Below are 17,974 nucleotides of genomic sequence, written 5' to 3' on the forward strand. Positions count from 1 at the left end.
TGATCCCTCCTAAGAAGTGGATCGAAGGGCAGCTTTTGCTTAGAGTTTCCCATAGTACCGGCTGTCGATACTTTGAATTGTTATCGATCGATACCGAAACCTGTTATGGGTACTCTCCCATCCATCCCTAATAAAAAAAAGCAACAAACCTGCTCATTAATACTAACTTCATTTAAAAACACAGAGGTCAAAGTGAAATAAAAACAAACTGTATTAGAAACAAAAGTAACCTGGGTGGCTACCAATATTCATTTCATGGAAATGATGAAAGTTTCGTTTATCAAAATGATCATTTCAAACAAATCGACTGCCCGGTTCTTTGTGGTTGCTTTATTAGGAAAGCAGTATCGTGAGTATGTCTCAAAGGGTGCACGTGCCGCACCAGGGAACTTTGCAGCAGATGATTGACAGGCAGGCGTCTGCGATCACGTCGCGGATGCGCTGCTGCCGACTCGCTTCCACAGGTTGTGCAGCACCACACGGGCCATGAGCAGAGTGATTGACAAGTTGCGCCGGTACCACTCCCTGCAAGGACACGTAACATCGCCATTATTCCAATGAAGGCGTGCGCCTGCGACCGCGCGTAGAACAACGGACTTGTTGTAATTGACGTGTCGCTGGCGGTTTTTGTCCAAGAAGTCCTTGTAGAAGATGGACATTTCCTCACCGGTCAGAGTGCGGCGGCGGCCTGCAACACACAAACTAAACAGAGTAAATACATTTCGATCTACCAGAACACGCAACATTGTGAAGCAGACTCTTAGCGTATGCTCGCTTCGCAATGTTGCTGGGTCGTGTACCTGAATGCCATTTATTGTGTTTTTAAAATATGTGATTGATGCTTGAAGATTGGGGCAACCTTGCTGGTCTCGCTCAGTCAAGCCTTTTGCCTTCAGCTGTGACACAACAAAGGCATCTTTTTCCTGCACAAAATACAAACGGACGATTTTGGAGGGTCACATGAAGCTGCCAGACAACAGGCCACAAAGACAGCACTTTATACTAAGGGTTGAGAGCCAGAGTCAAAGAAGAGCTTTATTTCTGCGGGAAGTCTTCGGGCAATGCTGCCCTCTGCTGTGCGTGTGTGACATCACACAAGTTTTTATGTTTGGTGACAAGTACAGCCTTGCGAAAGTATTCGGGCCCCTTGAACCTTTCAACATTTCGCCACATTTCAGGTTTCAAACATAAAGATATAAAATTTTAATTTTTTGTCATGAATCAACAACAAGTGGGACACAATCGTGAAGTGGAATGAAATTTATTGGATAATTTAAACTTTTTTAACAAATAAAAAACTGAAAAGTGGGGCGTGCAATATTATTCGGCCCCCTTGCGCTAATACTTTGTAGCGCCACTTTTTGCTGCAATTACAGCTGCAAGTCACTTGGGGTATGTCTCTATCAGTTTTGCACATCGAGAGACTGGAATTCTTGACCATTCTTCCTTGCAAAACAGCTCGAGCTCAGTGAGGTTGGATGGAGAGCGTTTGTGAACAGCAGTCTTAAGCTTTTTCCACAGATTCTCGATTGGATTCAGGTCTGGACTTTGACTTGGCCATTCTAACACCTGGATACGTCTATTTGTGAACCATTCCATTGTAGATTTGGCTTTATGTTTTGGATCATTGTCCTGTTGGAAGATAAATCTCCGTCCCAGTCTCAGGTCTTTTGCAGACTCCAACAGGTTTTCTTCCAGAATGGTCCTGTATTTGGCTCCATCTTCCCATCAATTTTAGCCATCTTCCCTGTCCGTGCTGAAGAAAAGCAGGCCCAAACCATGATGCTGCCACCACCATGTTTGACAGTGGGGATGGTGTGTTCAGGGTGATGAGCTGTGTTGCTTTTACGCCAAACATATCGTTTTGCATTGTGGCCAAAAAGTTCGATTTTGGATTCATCTAACCAGAGCACCTTCTTCCACATGTTTGGTGTGTCTCCCAGGTGGCTTGTGGCAAACTTTAAACGACTTTTATGGATATCTTTGAGAAATGGCTTTCTTCTTGCCACTCTTCCATAAAGGCTAGATTTGTACAGTGCACGACTGATTGTTGTCCGATGGACAGACTCTCCCACCTCAGCTGTAGTTATCTGCAGTTCATCCAGAGTGATCATGGGCCTCTTGGCTGCATCTCTGATCAGTCTTCTCCTTGTTTGAGATGAAAGTTTGGAGGGACGGCCGGGTCTTGGTAGATTTGCAGTGGTCTGATACTCCTTCCATTTCAATATAATTGCGTGCACAGTGCTCCTTGAGATGTTTAAAGCTTGGGAAATCTTTTTTTATCCAAATCCGGCTTTAAACTTCTCCACAACAGTATCTCGGACCTGCCTGGTGTGTTCCTTTGTCTTCATGGTTCTCTCTGCGCTTTAAACAGAACCCTGAGACTATCAAAGAGCAGGTGCATTTATACGGAGACTTCATTACACACATTTGCATTCTATTTATCATCATCAGTCATTTAGGACAACATTGGATCATTCAAAGATCCTCACTGAACTTCTGGAGTGAGTTTGCTGCACTGAAAGTAAAGGGGCCGAATAATATTGCACGCCCCACTTTTCAGTTTATTTGTTAAAAAGTTAAAATTATCCAATAAATTTCATTCCACTTCACGATTGTGTCCCACTTGTTGTTGATTCTTGACAAAAAATAATTTTTTTATATCTTTATGTTTGAAGCCTGAAATGTGGCGAAATGTTGAAAGGTTCAAGGGGGCCGAACACTTTCGCAAGGCACTGTATCTTGTCAAAAATAAATCATGACTAAATGAGTTCAATATGACTCGGTTAACAATGAACAAATTAAGAATATGAATTACTATTTAATAAGCAATTAATCGACTTAAACAAGGTTTAATTTCCAACCCTTAATTAAAAACCAAGACATTGTTTCAAATTGACAGTTCAGAAAAAGCACAAATAAATTGGCTATATTTCAGTTCACTACTTGTTTGGTTCAATGTGACTTCAGCAGCCACGCTGTTAGGGTGGCGAAATGGAAAAATAGAAAATGCAGAGCTGAGCGCAATCATTAACGTGACTAATTTTTGAGCACCTTGCCGAAGGTGAGGTTCTGCTCGGCCCAGAATCGATGGTTCCAGTCCTCGGTGTCCTGTCGCATGCTCCTCAGCAGTCTCTCCAGCGCCGACTCGTCCGGGGCTACGCGGTAGACAATGGGTCGCAAGTTGGAAAGCGGGCTGGGCGGTCCGATCCAGTCATGCGTGGTGCTGGGTGCCGGTCGGAACTTGGACCTCTGACCGCACGAGACAAACAGAGACACCAAATCGAAGTCAACATTTCAGTTAAGCAATGTGCAATGCACTATTTATGTACATACATGCAACAAAGGGTCTTACATAGACATACAAAAGGAAGATTTAATGAAAGAACAACGGAATGGGGTTGCCAACAGGCATGGAATGTACAGTGATCCCTCGTTTATCGCGGATAATTGGTTTCAAGACCACCCGCGATAGATGACAATCCGCAAAGTAGTCACCCTCTCATTTTTAACACAGTACATCAATTTTTTGTGTATCAATAAATGTATATTAAACCATATAAGTGCATATGTTATTGTTAGAACATTAACTAATCGTTTCAAACATGTAAATACTATATTAATAGTATAAATGAATAATAATAAGGCAGCTCGGTGGCACACTGGGTAGCATGTCCGCCTCACGGTTAGGAGGGTGCGGATTGAATTCCACCTCCGGCCCTCCCTGTGTGGAGTTTGCATGTTCTCCCCGGGCCCGCTAGGGTTTCCTCCCACATCCCAAAAACATGCTCGGTAGGCCGATTGAGCACTCCAAATTGTCCCTAGGTGTGAGTGCGAATGTTTTTTTGTCTCTGTGTGCCCTGCGATTGGCTGGCAACCGGTTCAGGGTGTCCCCCGCCTACTGCCCGATGATGGCTGGGACAGGCTCCAGCACACCCGCAACTCCCGTGGGGACTAAGCGGTACAGAAGATGGATGGATGGATAGATGAATAATAATAATAAAATAATATATAAATTGTGGCGGCTCGGTAGAGCACTGGGTAGCACGTCCGCCTCACAGTTAGGAGGGTGCGGGTTCGATTCCACCTCCAGCCCTCCCTGTGTGGAGTTTGCATGTTCTCCCCGGGCCGGCGTGGGTTTTCTCCAGGCACTCCGGTTTCCTCCCACATCCCCAAAACATACTTGGTAGGCCGATTGAGCAATCCAAATTGTCCCTACATGTGAGTGCGAATGGTTGTTCGTCTCTGTGTGCCCTGCGATTGGCTGGCGACCAGTCCAGGGTGTCCCCGCCTACTGCCTGATGTCGGCTGGGACAGGCTCCAGCGCCCCCATGGGGACTAAGCGAGACAGAAAATGGATGGATGGATGGATAATGTATAAATATACGTTTGTGTGTGTCTTACATATGTAGATGTTGCTAAAGTATACATAGTGTAAATATGTTCTGAAAACTCTTATTATAACAACTTTTTTATAAAAGATACAAGTGTACATGCTGTAAATATGTTTTTTTAATAACTTTTATTAGTATAAATATTTTTTATAACAAGGTACAATACTGTAACTATATTTTTATAACTCTTATTATTATAACAACTTTTTTATAAGTTACAATTGTACGTACTGCAATTTTGTGGGCACTCCCTGCCTTTTGCTGGCGTGTGGGCAATTGTAGTGCCATAACTCCTTAATTTAGATTTTTTTTAAAAATTGTTTTATTTGGGGGGGGGGGGGGGGGATCCGCGATGGACTGAAGCCGAGATAAATGGACCGCGATGTAGCGAAGGATTACTGCATTTTTCATGAGGGAGGCTGTACTTAATGATCATGCTGCTGTAGTCACATGAAAAACTGACAAAACTTTGGCAGCCAGTTCAGAAGTGGCGAGGGAATCAGTACATAGAAAGGGTTTAAAATTACAAACCTTCGGTAAATTATCCTGTTTTGCTGCTTCTTGGCTGCGTTCTCGCCTACAGGCGACCGCCATAGCACTTTGACGTGCACGTAAACGACTCCAGCGGCGCCAAGCCAAACACCCCGAGGTGGCTCGAACAGACATGATGACCACCGAAGAAGCAACGACAAAATCACTCGCACACCATTAAGACTAAACAATGATTCGTCGAAGCTTCAATTGAACAAGACTACGAAACAATCTCGTTCCACCACTGGTGTCCTTCTCGGGATATCGTTCACTTCTGGTCACGTGGTAGCCAACAGAGAAAGAGCGCTTCAAATGTGTACCGACTCCGCCCTGTGAGGCGTGTTCCGCGACCATTCTTGTCTTATCGTAATTGTCTATCAATATGGTTTCTGTCTTGATTTGTTTGTGATCAACCTTTTCATTTTCAAATGTTTTATTAGAGGTTCTGTAAACAACCTTTTATTTTCAAATGTTTTTACACCCCCCTCATCACCGTTCTCTGCGTTTCAAGCAGCACAATCCGCTTTTCTTTACGTTCCCGCCTTTGCAGCGCGTCATTGTGAGCAAATGTAGAGTCGCATCATATTAAGCAAACAAAACCTACTCACAAAGGCGACGTCGACCCAAACTTCAAACGTTATCACCTGCCCGGAAACGAACAAACATGTCATGCGCGACTGCATTAAGTGTGACTTTCGTTGTGTCACGAGTTGGATCGACGTCCCGCCGCCTGACTGGAACGTAACAGGGACGATCACGAACTCAGCGTTCGCCGTGGGCGGGGCAAGCGAAGTGACGCAAGCAGCTAGCTTCGTAAAACTAATGTTTGTTAGCTGTGCAGTAAGAAGAAACCGAGGAAGGAGCTGCGTGCTTAGTCCCCCGCCAGTCTCATGGCTGTACGATGGCTATGCAGGTGAGAAGAACGGAAACAACCCCACCCAGACCTCTTTTTCTGTGTTAAAAAGTTCCACCAACCGGGCGGGGCACAGTCAGGTGATCGAACACCGCTCGGGGAAAAAAGAAGCTCATGGAGACGCCTGCAATTCCAAATGAGCTAAAATGTCATTTTTGGCAGGAGATTATAGTCCGTTATGTGCTTTCGATGACCGCCGGTGACGTTTTGAAGGCGAGATGGTGGCGGTTTGTAGGCGGGGCCACAGCTGCGCGGTGCTGGTGCTGATGCTGAGCACATCTGCGTTGCTCCTGTCAAACGACCCCCAAATCCACATTTGCACGCTTTTCGCTCTCGTCGTCCTACATCACCGGATGGGAAGCTACTCGAGCTAAAACATGTGCGCCAACGTGTTCGGGGTGTTGAAGAGGTGAGCGATGTCGTGACGGGCAATGCGTGTGCTGGTAGGTGTGCGTGCGTGTCTGCAGGTTGACTCATGTGCACTTTTTTTTAATTTTTTTTTTTATCTTTGCTGGCATAATGCAGCCATCCAGGAATAGGCTTCGTGCAGGTAATGATGATGGCGAGCTTGCACGCAGGGAGGGTTATGAGGGTTCCTCATAGCTGCTAGCCTGTTAGCATATCAGACAAAAGCCTGCGGGCGTTCGTTCTCTTGTGGTCTGGATCTAAGTAACCACGTCCATTGTTGGTCTCTCCATGTCATATGTATTGGCCTGTACAAGGCGGCGATCCGGTGTTGTGGTGCAAATGACCTGCCCGCCATACTCTTGTGTAACATTTTGTAAGGGGATTACTGATCCATGAAACCTCTTAGAAGGGTCACTAAAATTAGAGGTGTAGCAGTATCAAACTATAACAAAAACAAAATCACAGTTGGGGATGTTATCTTGGTGCGAAGGTTTAATAAACATGTAGAATTTGTAATTTTGTATGTACTTGCTCTCATTTTGAAATACAGCACTGCGGTTCTTTTGACAAAGACAAGATTCTTCAGTGACACAAATTCAGTTTGATTGCGCGGGCGGAATCTGTGACCGCCCGATGAACCATTTTGGGGTTGACACAGCCTAAAGAAACATCTCAATACTTCTCCGATGTGCAACTGCATGGTCTCAGCTGGTTTTTATCACGTTTCGTCTCCGCCCGTTCCCGTTTCCGCGTTTCCTCATGTGTCAGTGTTCGTTGTCATGGTTTCTGTTCACGCGTCTGCGCTCGTCCTTTCCTGCGATCGTCTACCCGTAATCAGTGTAATTGCGTCACCTGCCCCTCGTTAACTCTGCGTGTCACTCCCTGTCGGATCTGTCGTCTGTTCTGTTAAGCCTCTGGTAGTCTGTCTCTGTTAGCCCGTCATGTTAGTTCCTGCCGGTTAGTCCTACCATGCTCTCCTGCTTGTTTGTTCCCCTCATCCTCTCCTCCACCACCCTTTCCCTTAATAAACCGTGGTCCAAGCCGCATTTGGTAGCCCTGCTCCATTCCGCACGTGACAGTTTTATCTTGTTTGTACAAGCTTTGAATGCAGTAGCTAAGAGCGACGCAAGGCCATAGCAGTATAAAGTTCATGGCACTACAATACTTTTTTTATTTTACAAGACTTTTTTTTTCTAAAGTCACAAAGCTGACGCCCAACATATCCCACCTGGCTAAATATGGAGTGCTCCCCGACGCGGCCTTGATTTAGTTTGTGCTCATTGTTGTCACTTCCTGTTTGCTGGGCAGCCTTTTCGGGAAGCCCTTTGATGGTGGCAAGCGGATGGAGCACCGAGGGCCGCCGCATCAGCAGCACCAGACGATGGCCACGGAGCAGCCGCCCCAATGCCCGTCCCAGCACCCCACTATGATGCGGCTCTATGAAGTCCACCGGCAGGTGACGGCGCTTGGGCCCCAGGTAGTGTGGCCATGCACAGTCCAATACAAAACCATGACGGGTGTTTTCAGGGCCACGACTTTTAACCCTTCGCTGCCACTTACGCGAACGCTCTATTTTCAATATTGGAAGCCGCAATTGGTACTAGTCGCTCTTTGTTAACGGGCCAACGCTGTGGCAGGTGTGCACCTTCAGCGGCCTGCCCGACGACCGCGACTACAAGCATCTGGAGCGCGAGCTGACGCGCCTCCTGCTGGAGGTGGACCGTGTAGACACGGAGGGCAAGGCAGAGCTGCAGGCGGCGCGCAAGCGGGCCGCACAGGAGGTGGAGGGCCTGCTGCGCTACCTGGAGGAGAACGCCCGGCACCCGTCGCGCCAGGCCATGGAGGAGCTGAGCGAGGAGGCACGGCGGCTGGTGGAGTGCCGGGTGGTGGCGCCGCAGCGCGAGGGCGGTGCCGCCCACATTGATGACGAGCTGACCGAGGCCCTGCAGCAGCTGGTGCTGCGCCTCACCCAGGTCAAGACCGAGGGCCGGGTGCCGCTACGCAAGGCGCGCTACCGGTCGCTGACCCGGCTCTGCGCCGTCCAGGATGTCCTGGACGGCCGCACGCTGCAGCAGACGCTCTCGCTGCCCCTTTCGGGAGAAACGCATGCCGCCGTGCACACCATCAACCAGGTGAGGGAGAGTTTCTTTCTTCAAATCGTAACAAAATAATTCAGACGTTTTTTTGGGGCCGGAATCAAGTAATCCCTCGCTACTTCGCGCTTCACCTATCGCGGCCTCGCTCTATCGTGTTTTTTTTTTTTTCGAAAAAAATATTGCGATAGATTCGGTGCATCGCGGATTTTCTTTTTTATTATTATTTTTTAAATTTTATTTATGTCGCACACATACACATTCACATCGTCATATGCAGGAATGAAGCACACAAGACAGGCAAGAAGACAGGCAAGTGCACCCTTCCACCATCAGCGACCTCGGCCATCACTTGGAGCTTGGAGTGCGCAGCCTTATCTGACCATATGACACTAATTGCCAATGGGAACATGTTGAGCTGTGTCCTTGCAGCTGATTGGCTTAGCAGTTCTAACTACACTTTAGCTCAGCCTACCACACTGTCTGTGTCAACATATCAGACTTGCGTTTTTTTTTTACTTTGAGACTATTTTTATCTATTTTAAGAATTTTACAAATGTGTTTAAGCAGTTAGTTAGTAAATAAGAATGTCTCTGAAAGTCAGCTAGTCTTTAAAATGTTCACAAAAGTGTTTACTAAATAGTTAGTAAACAAGAATGTTTTTTGACTTTAAAATGTTTGCAAAAGTGTTTAAAAATGCAAAAAAACTGTTTTTATTGTTATAAAGTGTTTAAAAGTACAATAAAGGTTAATAAAACTTGTGTGAATATATTGTAACAATATATTTACTCTTTTATTTTCTTTATTTTCTTATTTATTTAAATGAATAAGAATATTTCTAAAAGTCAATTTGACTTAAATGTTTACAAAAGTTTAAAAAAACAAAAAACGTTTAAAAGTACATAAAATGTTTAAAAATGAAATAAAAGTTCATAAAATCCTTGTGTGGATATTGTAATAATGTATGTTCTCTACTTCACGGATTTTCACCTGTCGCGGGTGAGCGTGGAACCAATTAGCAGCGATAAACGAGGGATTACTGTAATGACATTTCAATTCCTTATCAGTGGGGATCGGTGAAATGAGATTGTTTTTGTGTGTGCGCCGAGGTGATGGCCAAGGTGAGCTTGGCGCGCAGCCAGCTGGTGGCGCTGCTGATGGGCCTGAGCGGACGAGACAGCTGTGCTCATCTGTCGCGGCTCCTGATGGAGATGCAAGTGGAGCTGGACGCCCTGGACGTGTCAGGCAATGCCACCGTCAGGAACTACCGCAAGCAGGTGGTGGAGGAGATCAACGGCCTCCTCAAACACCTGGACCTGGAGGGGGAGGGCGAGGACACGCGCAGGTAACTGAGCGCCCCGGTCAAAAAAAGCCGCACTCTGCGGTGTTTGATGCTCGGGTGTCTGGCAGGTACGACCTGGCCCAGAATGAGTCCATCCGCGAGATCGAGGCGGTGCGCGCCCATGTGCAGCACCTGCGCGAGGGCGTGCTGCACCACTGCACCGCGGGCGAGCCGGGCTTCCGGCCCAAGGCTGAGCTGCAGGGCCTGCTGAGCCACCTGGACCAAGTGGAGACGGCCAAGAACCCGTGCATCCGTGAGGCGCGGCGGCGTGCCGTGGTGGAGGTGCAGGCCGTGGTCACCTTCCTGGACCTGCGCGAGGCGCTGGCGTGCCGCCGCCCCAGCCCCGAGGAGCACCCGGCCCACAGGGCTGTCTGGGCAGCGCTGGCCAGCCTATCGGAGCTGCAGGCCCAGGCGCTGGGCTTTGACGGCAAGCGGGCCGACAAGAGCTACGTGGTGCTGGAGGAGCTGCTGACCAAGCAGCTGCTGGCACTCGATGCCGTTGACCCGCGTGGTGACGACGGCGCCAAGGTAGCCCGCAAGCAGGCCGTCAAGTTTGCGCAGAACATTCTCAACTATCTGGACATGAAGACGGATGAGTGGGAGTATTGAGCGCCACCGCTTTCTTGCTACCTTACCCACCTGCCCATCACAAAACACGCTTCCTGCTTTTTTGTATACGCGGTGTGTAAACGTTTGGGTGTGAGGGCCGGCGTGTGTACAAAAGTGTTGACATGTTTGTGTGTGTATACATGTGTTTGTGGCTTTGGACAGTGTGCAAGAAAATGAATGTGTGTGTGTGTATGCGCGCGGCGCGTGTGTGTGTTTGTACGTTTCTATGAATGTGTGTGTGTGTCGTTGATAAACAATCGAGAAGTAAAAAAACAAAATGGAGTGTTTTCAAAAAATTCCTACATTGACTATTGTGAAATTGGTGATCGGTTGTCATTTTTAATTGGAAAATCCCCCTCTGAATGTTCTGAACTCCTGCTTCCACGGCAGCATTAGCGTGGAGGTAACTCAACTTTTTAAGCTTGATCTTCTTAAGTCTGCAATGCGAAGGACAGCGCCACCTTATGGCCAGGGTGCTGAGCCACGCCCACTTCCTGTTACTTGAGCAAACAGACGAGAAGAAAGACAAAGATGGAAGATGCCAGCGGAACCTTCTAGAATCTTCGTGCCTTCGTGTTCACGCTTCTCGAGCTGATCTGAAAGCCAACTTGCACCGGACGTGCGTGCGTGTGTGTGTACCACGTTTCCCATGTGTAAGCACACTTTCATACTACTTTCCTGGACTATTTGTGTGTGCACGATGCCACCTAAATGTGTGCAATGAGTGTATGTGGCCAGACGTCTATGTACCATCTCACTGGATGTGTGTGCCATGTGTATAGTATCACGCGGAAGTCGTGAAGCTGCACGTATGTGAACAATGACACGCACACACACAAAGAGCACAAGAGTTGCACTTGTCGCAAGGGTGGGCCATTCCGGTCCTCGAGGGCCGGTGTCCTGCATATTTCATAGGTCTCCCTGCTGCAACACACCTGATTCAAATGATCAGGATTGTTATCCAGCTTCTGCAGTCCTTGCTAATTATTGCACCACACCGGCCCTTGAGGACCGGAATTGCCCACCACTGCGATTAGTGTTGTCTTCGATAAGTATTTTCACCGCGCAAAAGAACACAGTCGAGCTTTAGATATGTTCAGATGAAAAACAAAACAGACGGCCCATTTATTCGGAGCTTGTGTCGCGTCTCATTACTTTGGCCCATTTAGTCAGCGCTAACGTAAACAAATATCAAGAGCGGGAATGTGTTTATTTCTCTCACAACTTACTGATCATATTTCTGAAGCTATTTATAGACTTGAGTGACATGTGACTGCTGGTTTTGTCTTGTTGCAGTAAAATTGATCACAAGGGCCAAAATATCATTTTTTGGAATGTCGGCAACCACATGAAACCAAACATCCCTCATGCACAAGTCCAAATGAGAGCAAAAGCTCACCAGTGGGCACTGTTGCCATAGTTACCGCAAAGTTACCAAGGAACGATTTTACTTATTGTACAACAAAGTTTTCATTTGGACTTCTTTGTGCTTCTTTCTCGATTTTGTTGAAGCTAACAATGGGAACGCCTGGCTTGCTTTTTGTTACTTCAATCATGGCGAACAAGAAAAGCATTGAGTAGAAAGCGTCAAAATAAACATGTTGCATTGTCAAGCCTTGTTTACTCTCGTTAGGTCTTTGCAAATTCTTGTCGCCCATTATTTGAAGTGATGGGGTGATGCTCGCTTATACAGTCGTATGTAAAAGTTTGGGCACCCCTGATCATTTTCATGATTTTCCTTTATAAATCATTGGTTGTTCGGATCCGCGATTTCAGTTAAATATATCATATAGCAGACGAACTATGATATTTGAGAAGTGAAATGTAGTTTATAGGATTTACAGGAAGTGTGCAATCATTATTTGAACAAAAGTAGGCAGGTGCATACATTTGGGCACTCCAACAGAAAAATGACATCAATATTTAGTAGATCCTCCTTTTGCAGAAATAACAGCCTCTAAACACTTCCTATAGCTTCCAATGAGAGTCTGGATTCTGGTTTAAAGTATTTCTTTACAAAACATCTCCAGTTACAGGTATTTAACGTGGCCTGATCCAAGTTCTTCTCCTCTTTGCATCTTCTCTGAAGAGTGGCGACATGGGAGGCTCAAAACAACTGACAAATGACCGGAAAACAAAGTTTGTTCAACGTCATGCAGGGGTGTCAAACTCATTTCATATTGTGGGCCACATACGGCCTCGGTAGATGTCAAGTGGGCCGGACCATTAAAATTATACCATACTATGCTATAAATAACCAAAATACTATCATGTCTTTACTTTTTGTGTGTGTGTAAAGAAGCACAAGAACATTGGGAACTGTCACGTCTCGTCCCCAACTGCTCCACAATGTGTCTGTTGTCTTGGTTTCTGTCTGTGTGCTCGCCCCTCCCCTCCTGTGTGCCCATGATCAGTGTGATTATTCCCACCTGCCTCTCGTTACCTGTCGTGTATATAAATCCTGTCTGCCCCTCACTCCCTATCGGATCATTGGTTGTGGTCGTTCGGTGTTGGAATTAGGTGATGTGTTCATGTCATGATGTCTTTTTGGTTCCTGTTCCTGTCATTGGTAATGTCACCCTGTCTTTTTGTTTCACGTCTTTTTGGTCAGTCTCGTTGTTAGGTTTTGTTAGGTCATGTCAGTTGCCGAGTCTGTTAGTTTGCCTTTTTTGAGTTCACCAATAAACCCTGGTCCAAGCTGCACTTGGTCGTCCTGCTCCATGCTCCACCCGATCCTGACAGAACGATCCGACCACTACAACGACCAGCGCTTGGACCCCCCCCTCCTCCATCAGATCCTGCTGCGATGCCCAATCCACGACCGCCAATCAGTGCATGTTCCAGCGCCATGGGCTTCGCGGCATCGTTGGGACTCTGCTGCCGGAACGCCGGACCCGTGGCCACCATCGGACTTTGTTCCGGCGACGCCGGACCCGCGGCCGCCATCGGAGTGCTTCTGGCGCCAGCGGCTTTGCGGCCGCGATCGGACTCTGGTGCCGCGACGCCGGACCCACGGCCGCCGTTGGTGTGCCTCCCGGCGTCATCAGACTCACGGCCGCCATCGGGCTCTACCCCAGCGTCGCAGGACCCACGGACGTCAGTAGACATCCAAGTCAGCTGCGCCGGACCCGCGATCGTCCCTGGCTCCACTTCCACTGCTGCGGCGCGTGATGGCTCCTGCCGCTACGCACAGCCGCGCCTTCTGAAATGCCGCCGATCACGGTACGGACTTTGTGAGTGGCCGCCGATCGCGGTACAGACTTCCGGAGTTGCCGCCAATTGCCGTACGGACTTCCAGAGTTGCCGCCGATCGCGGCACAGACTTCCAGAGTCGCCGCCAATTGCTGTACGGACTTCCAGAGTCGCCATCCGAGTGCATTTTATGTTCGTGTTGCCGCAGATTGCGGTTCATGTTATGGTCGCCGCCCGAGTGCGGTTCATGTTCGTGTTGCCGCCCGAGTGCGGTTCGTGTTGCCGCCCGAGTGCGGTTCGTGTTGCCGCCCGAGTGCGGTTCAGGTTAGGGTTGCCGCCCGAGTGCGGTTCAGGTTAGGGTCGCCGCCCGAGTGCGGTTCTGTCCCCCAAGTCGCCGCCCGAGTGCGGTTCTGTCCCCCAAGTCGCCGCCCGAGTGCGGTTCTGTCTCCCAAGTCGCCGCCCGAGTGCGGTTCTGTCTCCCAAGTCGCCGCCCGAGTGCGGTTCTGTCTCCCAAGTCGCCGCCCGAGTGCGGTTCTGTCTCCCAAGTCGCCGCCCGAGTGCGGTTCTGTCTCCCAAGTCGCCGCCCGAGTGCGGTTCTGTCTCCCAAGTCGCCGCCCGAGTGCGGTTCTGGTTCCCCAAGTCGCCGCCCGAGTGCGGTTCTGGTTCCCCAAGTCGCCGCTCGAGTGCGGTTCGGTTCCCCAAGTCGCCGCCCGAGTGCGGTTCGGTTTCCCTAGTCGCCGCCCGAGTGCGGTTCGGTTCCCCTAGTTTTTTCTTTGGGACGTCGGGAGCCGTCCCTTGTGGGGGGGCTTCTGTCACGTCTCGTCCCCAACTGCTCCACTATGTGTCTGTTGTCTTGGTTTCTGTCTGTGTGCTCGCCCCTCCCCTCCTGTGTGCCCATGATCAATGTGATTACACTGAATCTCTCGTTACCTGTCGTGTATACAAGTCCTGTCTGCCCCTCACTCCCTGTCGGATCATTCGTTGTGGTCGTTCGGTGTTGGAATTAGGTGATGTGTTCATGTCATGATGTCTTTTTGGTTCCTGTTCCTGTCATTGGTAATGTCACCCTGTCTTTTTGTTTCACGTCTTTTTGGTCAGTCTCGTTGTTAGGTTTTGTTAGGTCATGTCAGTTGCTGAGTCTGTTTGCCATTTTTGAGTTCACCAATAAACCCTGGTCCAAGCTGCACTTGGTCGTCCTGCTCCATGCTCCACCCGATCGTGACAGGGAATATGTTGAAATTTAATGAACATCCCTTTTACAAAACAATAGCATTATAACATTAACATAACTTAAAACATTAACAGTAATGCACTTTAAGATTAAACGAGATTTATGAAGAAAGGAATTTTTAAACCATTTGCACATGTGCATATAAAATCTAAATTGAATCCCTGCCTACACTTTACAAACTAAGGAGAGTGCTATTAAATGTGTAAAGAAGAAAGTATTCACATGTCCTGTAAATGTGTAAACTTCATACATGAAACACACAATACGTATTGAACATTCATGGAGTTGCATGAACAGTAGAAATCCACCATACGTTTTTGTAGTGAAGTTGCTGACTAACATTAAATTGCACACTGGATACCTCAACAAGACAACGACCCCAAACACTGCTCAAATTCCACTAAGGCATTCATCCAGAGGAACAAGTACAATGTTCTGGAATGGCCATTTCAGTCCCCAGACCTAAATATTATTGAAAATCTGTGGTGTGCTTTAAAGCGGGCTGTCCATGCTCGGAAACCATCAAACTTGACTGAACTGGCGATGTTTTGTCAAGAAGAATGGTCAAAAATACCTTCAACCAGAATCTAGACTCTCATTGCAAGCTATAGAAAGTGTTTAGGGGCTGTTATTTCTGCAAAAGGAGGATCTACTAAATATTGATGTCATTTTTCTGTTGGGGTGCCCAAATTTATGCAACTGCCTACTTTTGTTCAAGTAACAATTGCACACTTTCTGAAAATCCTATAAACTTCATTTCACTTCTCAAATACCACAGTGTCTGTCTGCTATATAATATATTTAACTGAAATTGCTGATCTGAACAACCAATGATTTCTAAAGGAAAATCATGAAAATGATCAGGGGTGCCTAAACTTTTGCATACGACTGTATATGAAATGTTATGGCATGTGTGTGTACTTGAGGATTTAAGTTCCAAACCTTGATTGAGCCAAGAAAACCAAAATCTTGCGGTGCACCACTTGTGCATGCGTGGATAAAAAAAACTATTTTGGTTTAAATATTGGGCTTTTTTTTTTCTATACACTTTGGCTTGTGCCCTGCATGCTGCATAAATTTGGCTGCTTTGCACTTGAACTAATAAGAGTGTAAAATATTAATGATGATAACATATCAAATATATATATATTCCTGCTGCTTTCTACTCTTTTCAGTCTTTTTTACCAAAAACCTTCATGATTTCTGGTATACGTACACTACTTGGCGGCTGGTTAGCACGTCTGCCTCACAGTTCAGATGGTGCGGGTTTGATTCTACCTCCGGCCATTCCTGTGTGGAGTTTGCATGTTCTCCCAGTACCTGCCTGGGTTTTCTCCAGGCACTCCGGTTTCCTCCCACTTCCCAAAAACATACATGGTAGGCTGATTGAGCACTCCAAATTGCCCGTAAGTGTGTGCGGATGGTTGTTTATCTCTGTGTGCCCTGCGATTAGCTGGCAACCGGTTCAGGGTGTCCCCCGCCTACTGCCCGATGATTGCTAGGATAGGCTACACCACGCCCGCGACACCTGTGGGGACAAGCGGTACGATGGATGGATGGATGGATGGATGGATGGATGGATGGATGGATGGATGGATGGATGGATGGATGGATGGATGGATGGACGGACGGACGGACGGACGTACACTACTTTTAGTTTTGAGGTATTAACTGTTTTTATGCGTACGACAGCCACTGGGGGTCGCCAATAGGCGAGGAGCTGATGGGGAAGTGAAGATGCCCTCGGATGAGGATGGACTGTTGATGACGTCATAGCCGCTGCTTGGCTACATGCTGAAAATTACATAACGTCACAATCCGTAAATTAAGCGCGTGCGTGCGCGTGTGTATATGTGCACTTACGTCACATGGATGGCGGGCGAGGGGTTTGATGGTCTTACATAAGAGCTCACCCCTCCAGTCATGATAAGATGGCGTAAAGACGCGGAAAGGTTTCAACTAAATCGTTGAGCGGCCGAGCTCAAAGATATATGGCTTGATATGGGATATGGATTACGGATGGCTCTAAAATCCACAATTTGTTCATCGTTCCACAAGCCGGAATAATTTCAGGTTTAATTCATGACAAATTAGTGCCAATACAAACCAAATCTCGAAATGTCAGAGACATTTTGTGTGTCGACTTTTTTCCCACGTTAACTAACGCATGTGCAAAGAATCTTTGCAACGTTAGCCCGATTTGACTTTAGCGAGAAAAAAACAACACAGCTGTACTCTGCAATCCAAAACTTTTGCTTTTCTCTCGCCGCATGTGTCTTTTTTTATGGACTCAACTTTGACCTGGATCAACTTTACTCTTGCCCACCACTGCGTCTCCATAAAAAAACGACAACAATTTCAACGAAAACGACAGTGGACCTGTGACGGTTCCCCCAAACGCCCGCTCGAAATGCCACTATAGCGATTGCGCAATCAACGAATACTTTGTCCAGCGGACCTGAACAGTGGTGTCAAAACGGGTACTGGCGTGATTGAGGGCAGCCGGTACGCTTGCCGTTTCTTTCGCTCCGCTTGACGCTCACAATTTATGTAATCTCGCTGAGTGCAGCTCGGCATCAAACCAATACACGCACACAATACAAGTGAGGCAAATTGAAGCTTGCACTTAGTAGATGAAGAGAAAGTAAAAATAAAATGCTTATTCATTGATTGTGCCTTCTTGTTTATCTTTCTTGTGTTGTTTACTTGTATGCACATTGTGAACTGTCTTGTCACCGTGGGATAGTGGGAACGTAATTTCAATCTCTTTGTGTGTCTTGGCATGTGAAGAAATTGACAATAAAGCAGAGTTTGACTTTGACAAGTACAAGCCAACAAAGTCAAATGTTGAAGTTGCAGTTTTAAAAAGTCAACGTTCTATTTTAATGAGATAATAGAGATAATGTTTTTAGATTTTTAATTTAATTTTAGAAGTGTTATTTAATGTTATTTAATTTTAGAAATGTAACAGCGGCACCTGACACTGATAGGCTGTTTGCTGCATCGCCATGGCAACAGCGGCAATGACTCACTCTCAGCTGCCCTACCTTCCTTCACTTCCAACAAACTATTTGCGCTGAGTGGCTTTTTCTGTACCTGATAATCACAGAAGCAAGAACTAATATGAGGCCTGGACTTTCTCCTCCTCGGTCAAAAGGCATCTCCAATCAAACAAGTGATAAGGAAATGAAAGGAGCCATGGCCAATGCAAAAAGAAAAAAAAGGGAAAAAAAGTGGGGCACAATGGTTGTTGAGAGTTGT

At 47.1% G+C, this 17,974-nt stretch overlaps 2 protein-coding genes across 8 annotated transcripts; one reads left to right on the forward strand and one right to left on the reverse strand.

Moving 5' to 3' along the window:
* Nucleotides 1-315: 315 nt before the first annotated feature.
* On the reverse strand, nt 316-5,677 carry coa8 (cytochrome c oxidase assembly factor 8). Of its 3 annotated transcripts, none has more exons than XR_007485685.2 (5): nt 4,926-5,456; nt 3,055-3,252; nt 801-923; nt 598-688; nt 316-525 (listed from the first exon to the last, which is right to left on the reverse strand). XR_007485685.2 is itself a non-coding variant. In XM_049739944.1 (5 exons), the coding sequence occupies exons 1-5, from the start codon at nt 5,606-5,608 to the stop codon at nt 426-428; spliced, it is 528 nt and encodes a 175-aa protein (XP_049595901.1). In that variant the 5' UTR covers nt 5,609-5,677; the 3' UTR covers nt 316-425. The 3 variants fall into 3 exon arrangements, 2 of the variants coding, with proteins under 2 accessions (XP_049595901.1, XP_049595900.1); XM_049739944.1 differs by lacking the exon at nt 4,926-5,456 and adding an exon at nt 5,534-5,677 and having other exon boundaries at nt 860-923; XM_049739943.2 differs by having other exon boundaries at nt 860-923; nt 4,926-5,230.
* Nucleotides 5,678-5,699: 22 nt separating this feature from the next.
* bag5 (BCL2 associated athanogene 5) lies at nt 5,700-17,383 on the forward strand. Of its 5 annotated transcripts, none has more exons than XR_007485683.2 (6): nt 5,878-6,247; nt 7,555-7,723; nt 7,884-8,378; nt 9,449-9,684; nt 9,750-10,943; nt 16,406-17,383. XR_007485683.2 is itself a non-coding variant. In XM_049739942.2 (6 exons), the coding sequence occupies exons 3-6, from the start codon at nt 7,589-7,591 to the stop codon at nt 10,288-10,290; spliced, it is 1,407 nt and encodes a 468-aa protein (XP_049595899.1). In that variant the 5' UTR covers nt 5,878-6,247; nt 6,364-6,388; nt 7,555-7,588; the 3' UTR covers nt 10,291-14,668. The 5 variants fall into 5 exon arrangements, 3 of the variants coding, with proteins under 3 accessions (XP_049595898.1, XP_049595899.1, XP_049595897.1); XR_007485682.2 differs by lacking the exon at nt 16,406-17,383 and adding an exon at nt 12,321-14,668; XM_049739942.2 differs by lacking the exon at nt 16,406-17,383 and adding an exon at nt 6,364-6,388 and having other exon boundaries at nt 9,750-14,668.
* Nucleotides 17,384-17,974: the final 591 nt, after the last annotated feature.

Source organism: Syngnathus scovelli, chromosome 14 (genome assembly GCF_024217435.2).
Source record: "Syngnathus scovelli strain Florida chromosome 14, RoL_Ssco_1.2, whole genome shotgun sequence".
NCBI lineage: Eukaryota > Metazoa > Chordata > Actinopteri > Syngnathiformes > Syngnathidae > Syngnathus > Syngnathus scovelli.

Excerpts from the sequence above, each read along its gene's own strand:
- bag5 (XM_049739940.2), top strand. The coding sequence starts at position 6,216 with ATGTGCGCCAACGTGTTCGGGGTGTTGAAGAG. Across the intron at positions 6,248-7,554 it reads GTGTTCGGGGTGTTGAAGAG|CCTTTTCGGGAAGCCCTTTG; the intron begins GTGAGCGATGTC and ends TTTGCTGGGCAG. Across the intron at positions 8,379-9,448 it reads CCGTGCACACCATCAACCAG|GTGATGGCCAAGGTGAGCTT; the intron begins GTGAGGGAGAGT and ends GTGTGCGCCGAG.
- coa8 (XM_049739943.2), bottom strand. The coding sequence starts at position 5,060 with ATGTCTGTTCGAGCCACCTCGGGGTGTTTGGCTTGGCGCCGCTGGAGT. Across the intron at positions 3,253-4,925 it reads AACAGGATAATTTACCGAAG|AGGTCCAAGTTCCGACCGGC; the intron begins GTTTGTAATTTT and ends TCGTGCGGTCAG. Across the intron at positions 924-3,054 it reads AGAACCTCACCTTCGGCAAG|GAAAAAGATGCCTTTGTTGT; the intron begins GTGCTCAAAAAT and ends TATTTTGTGCAG.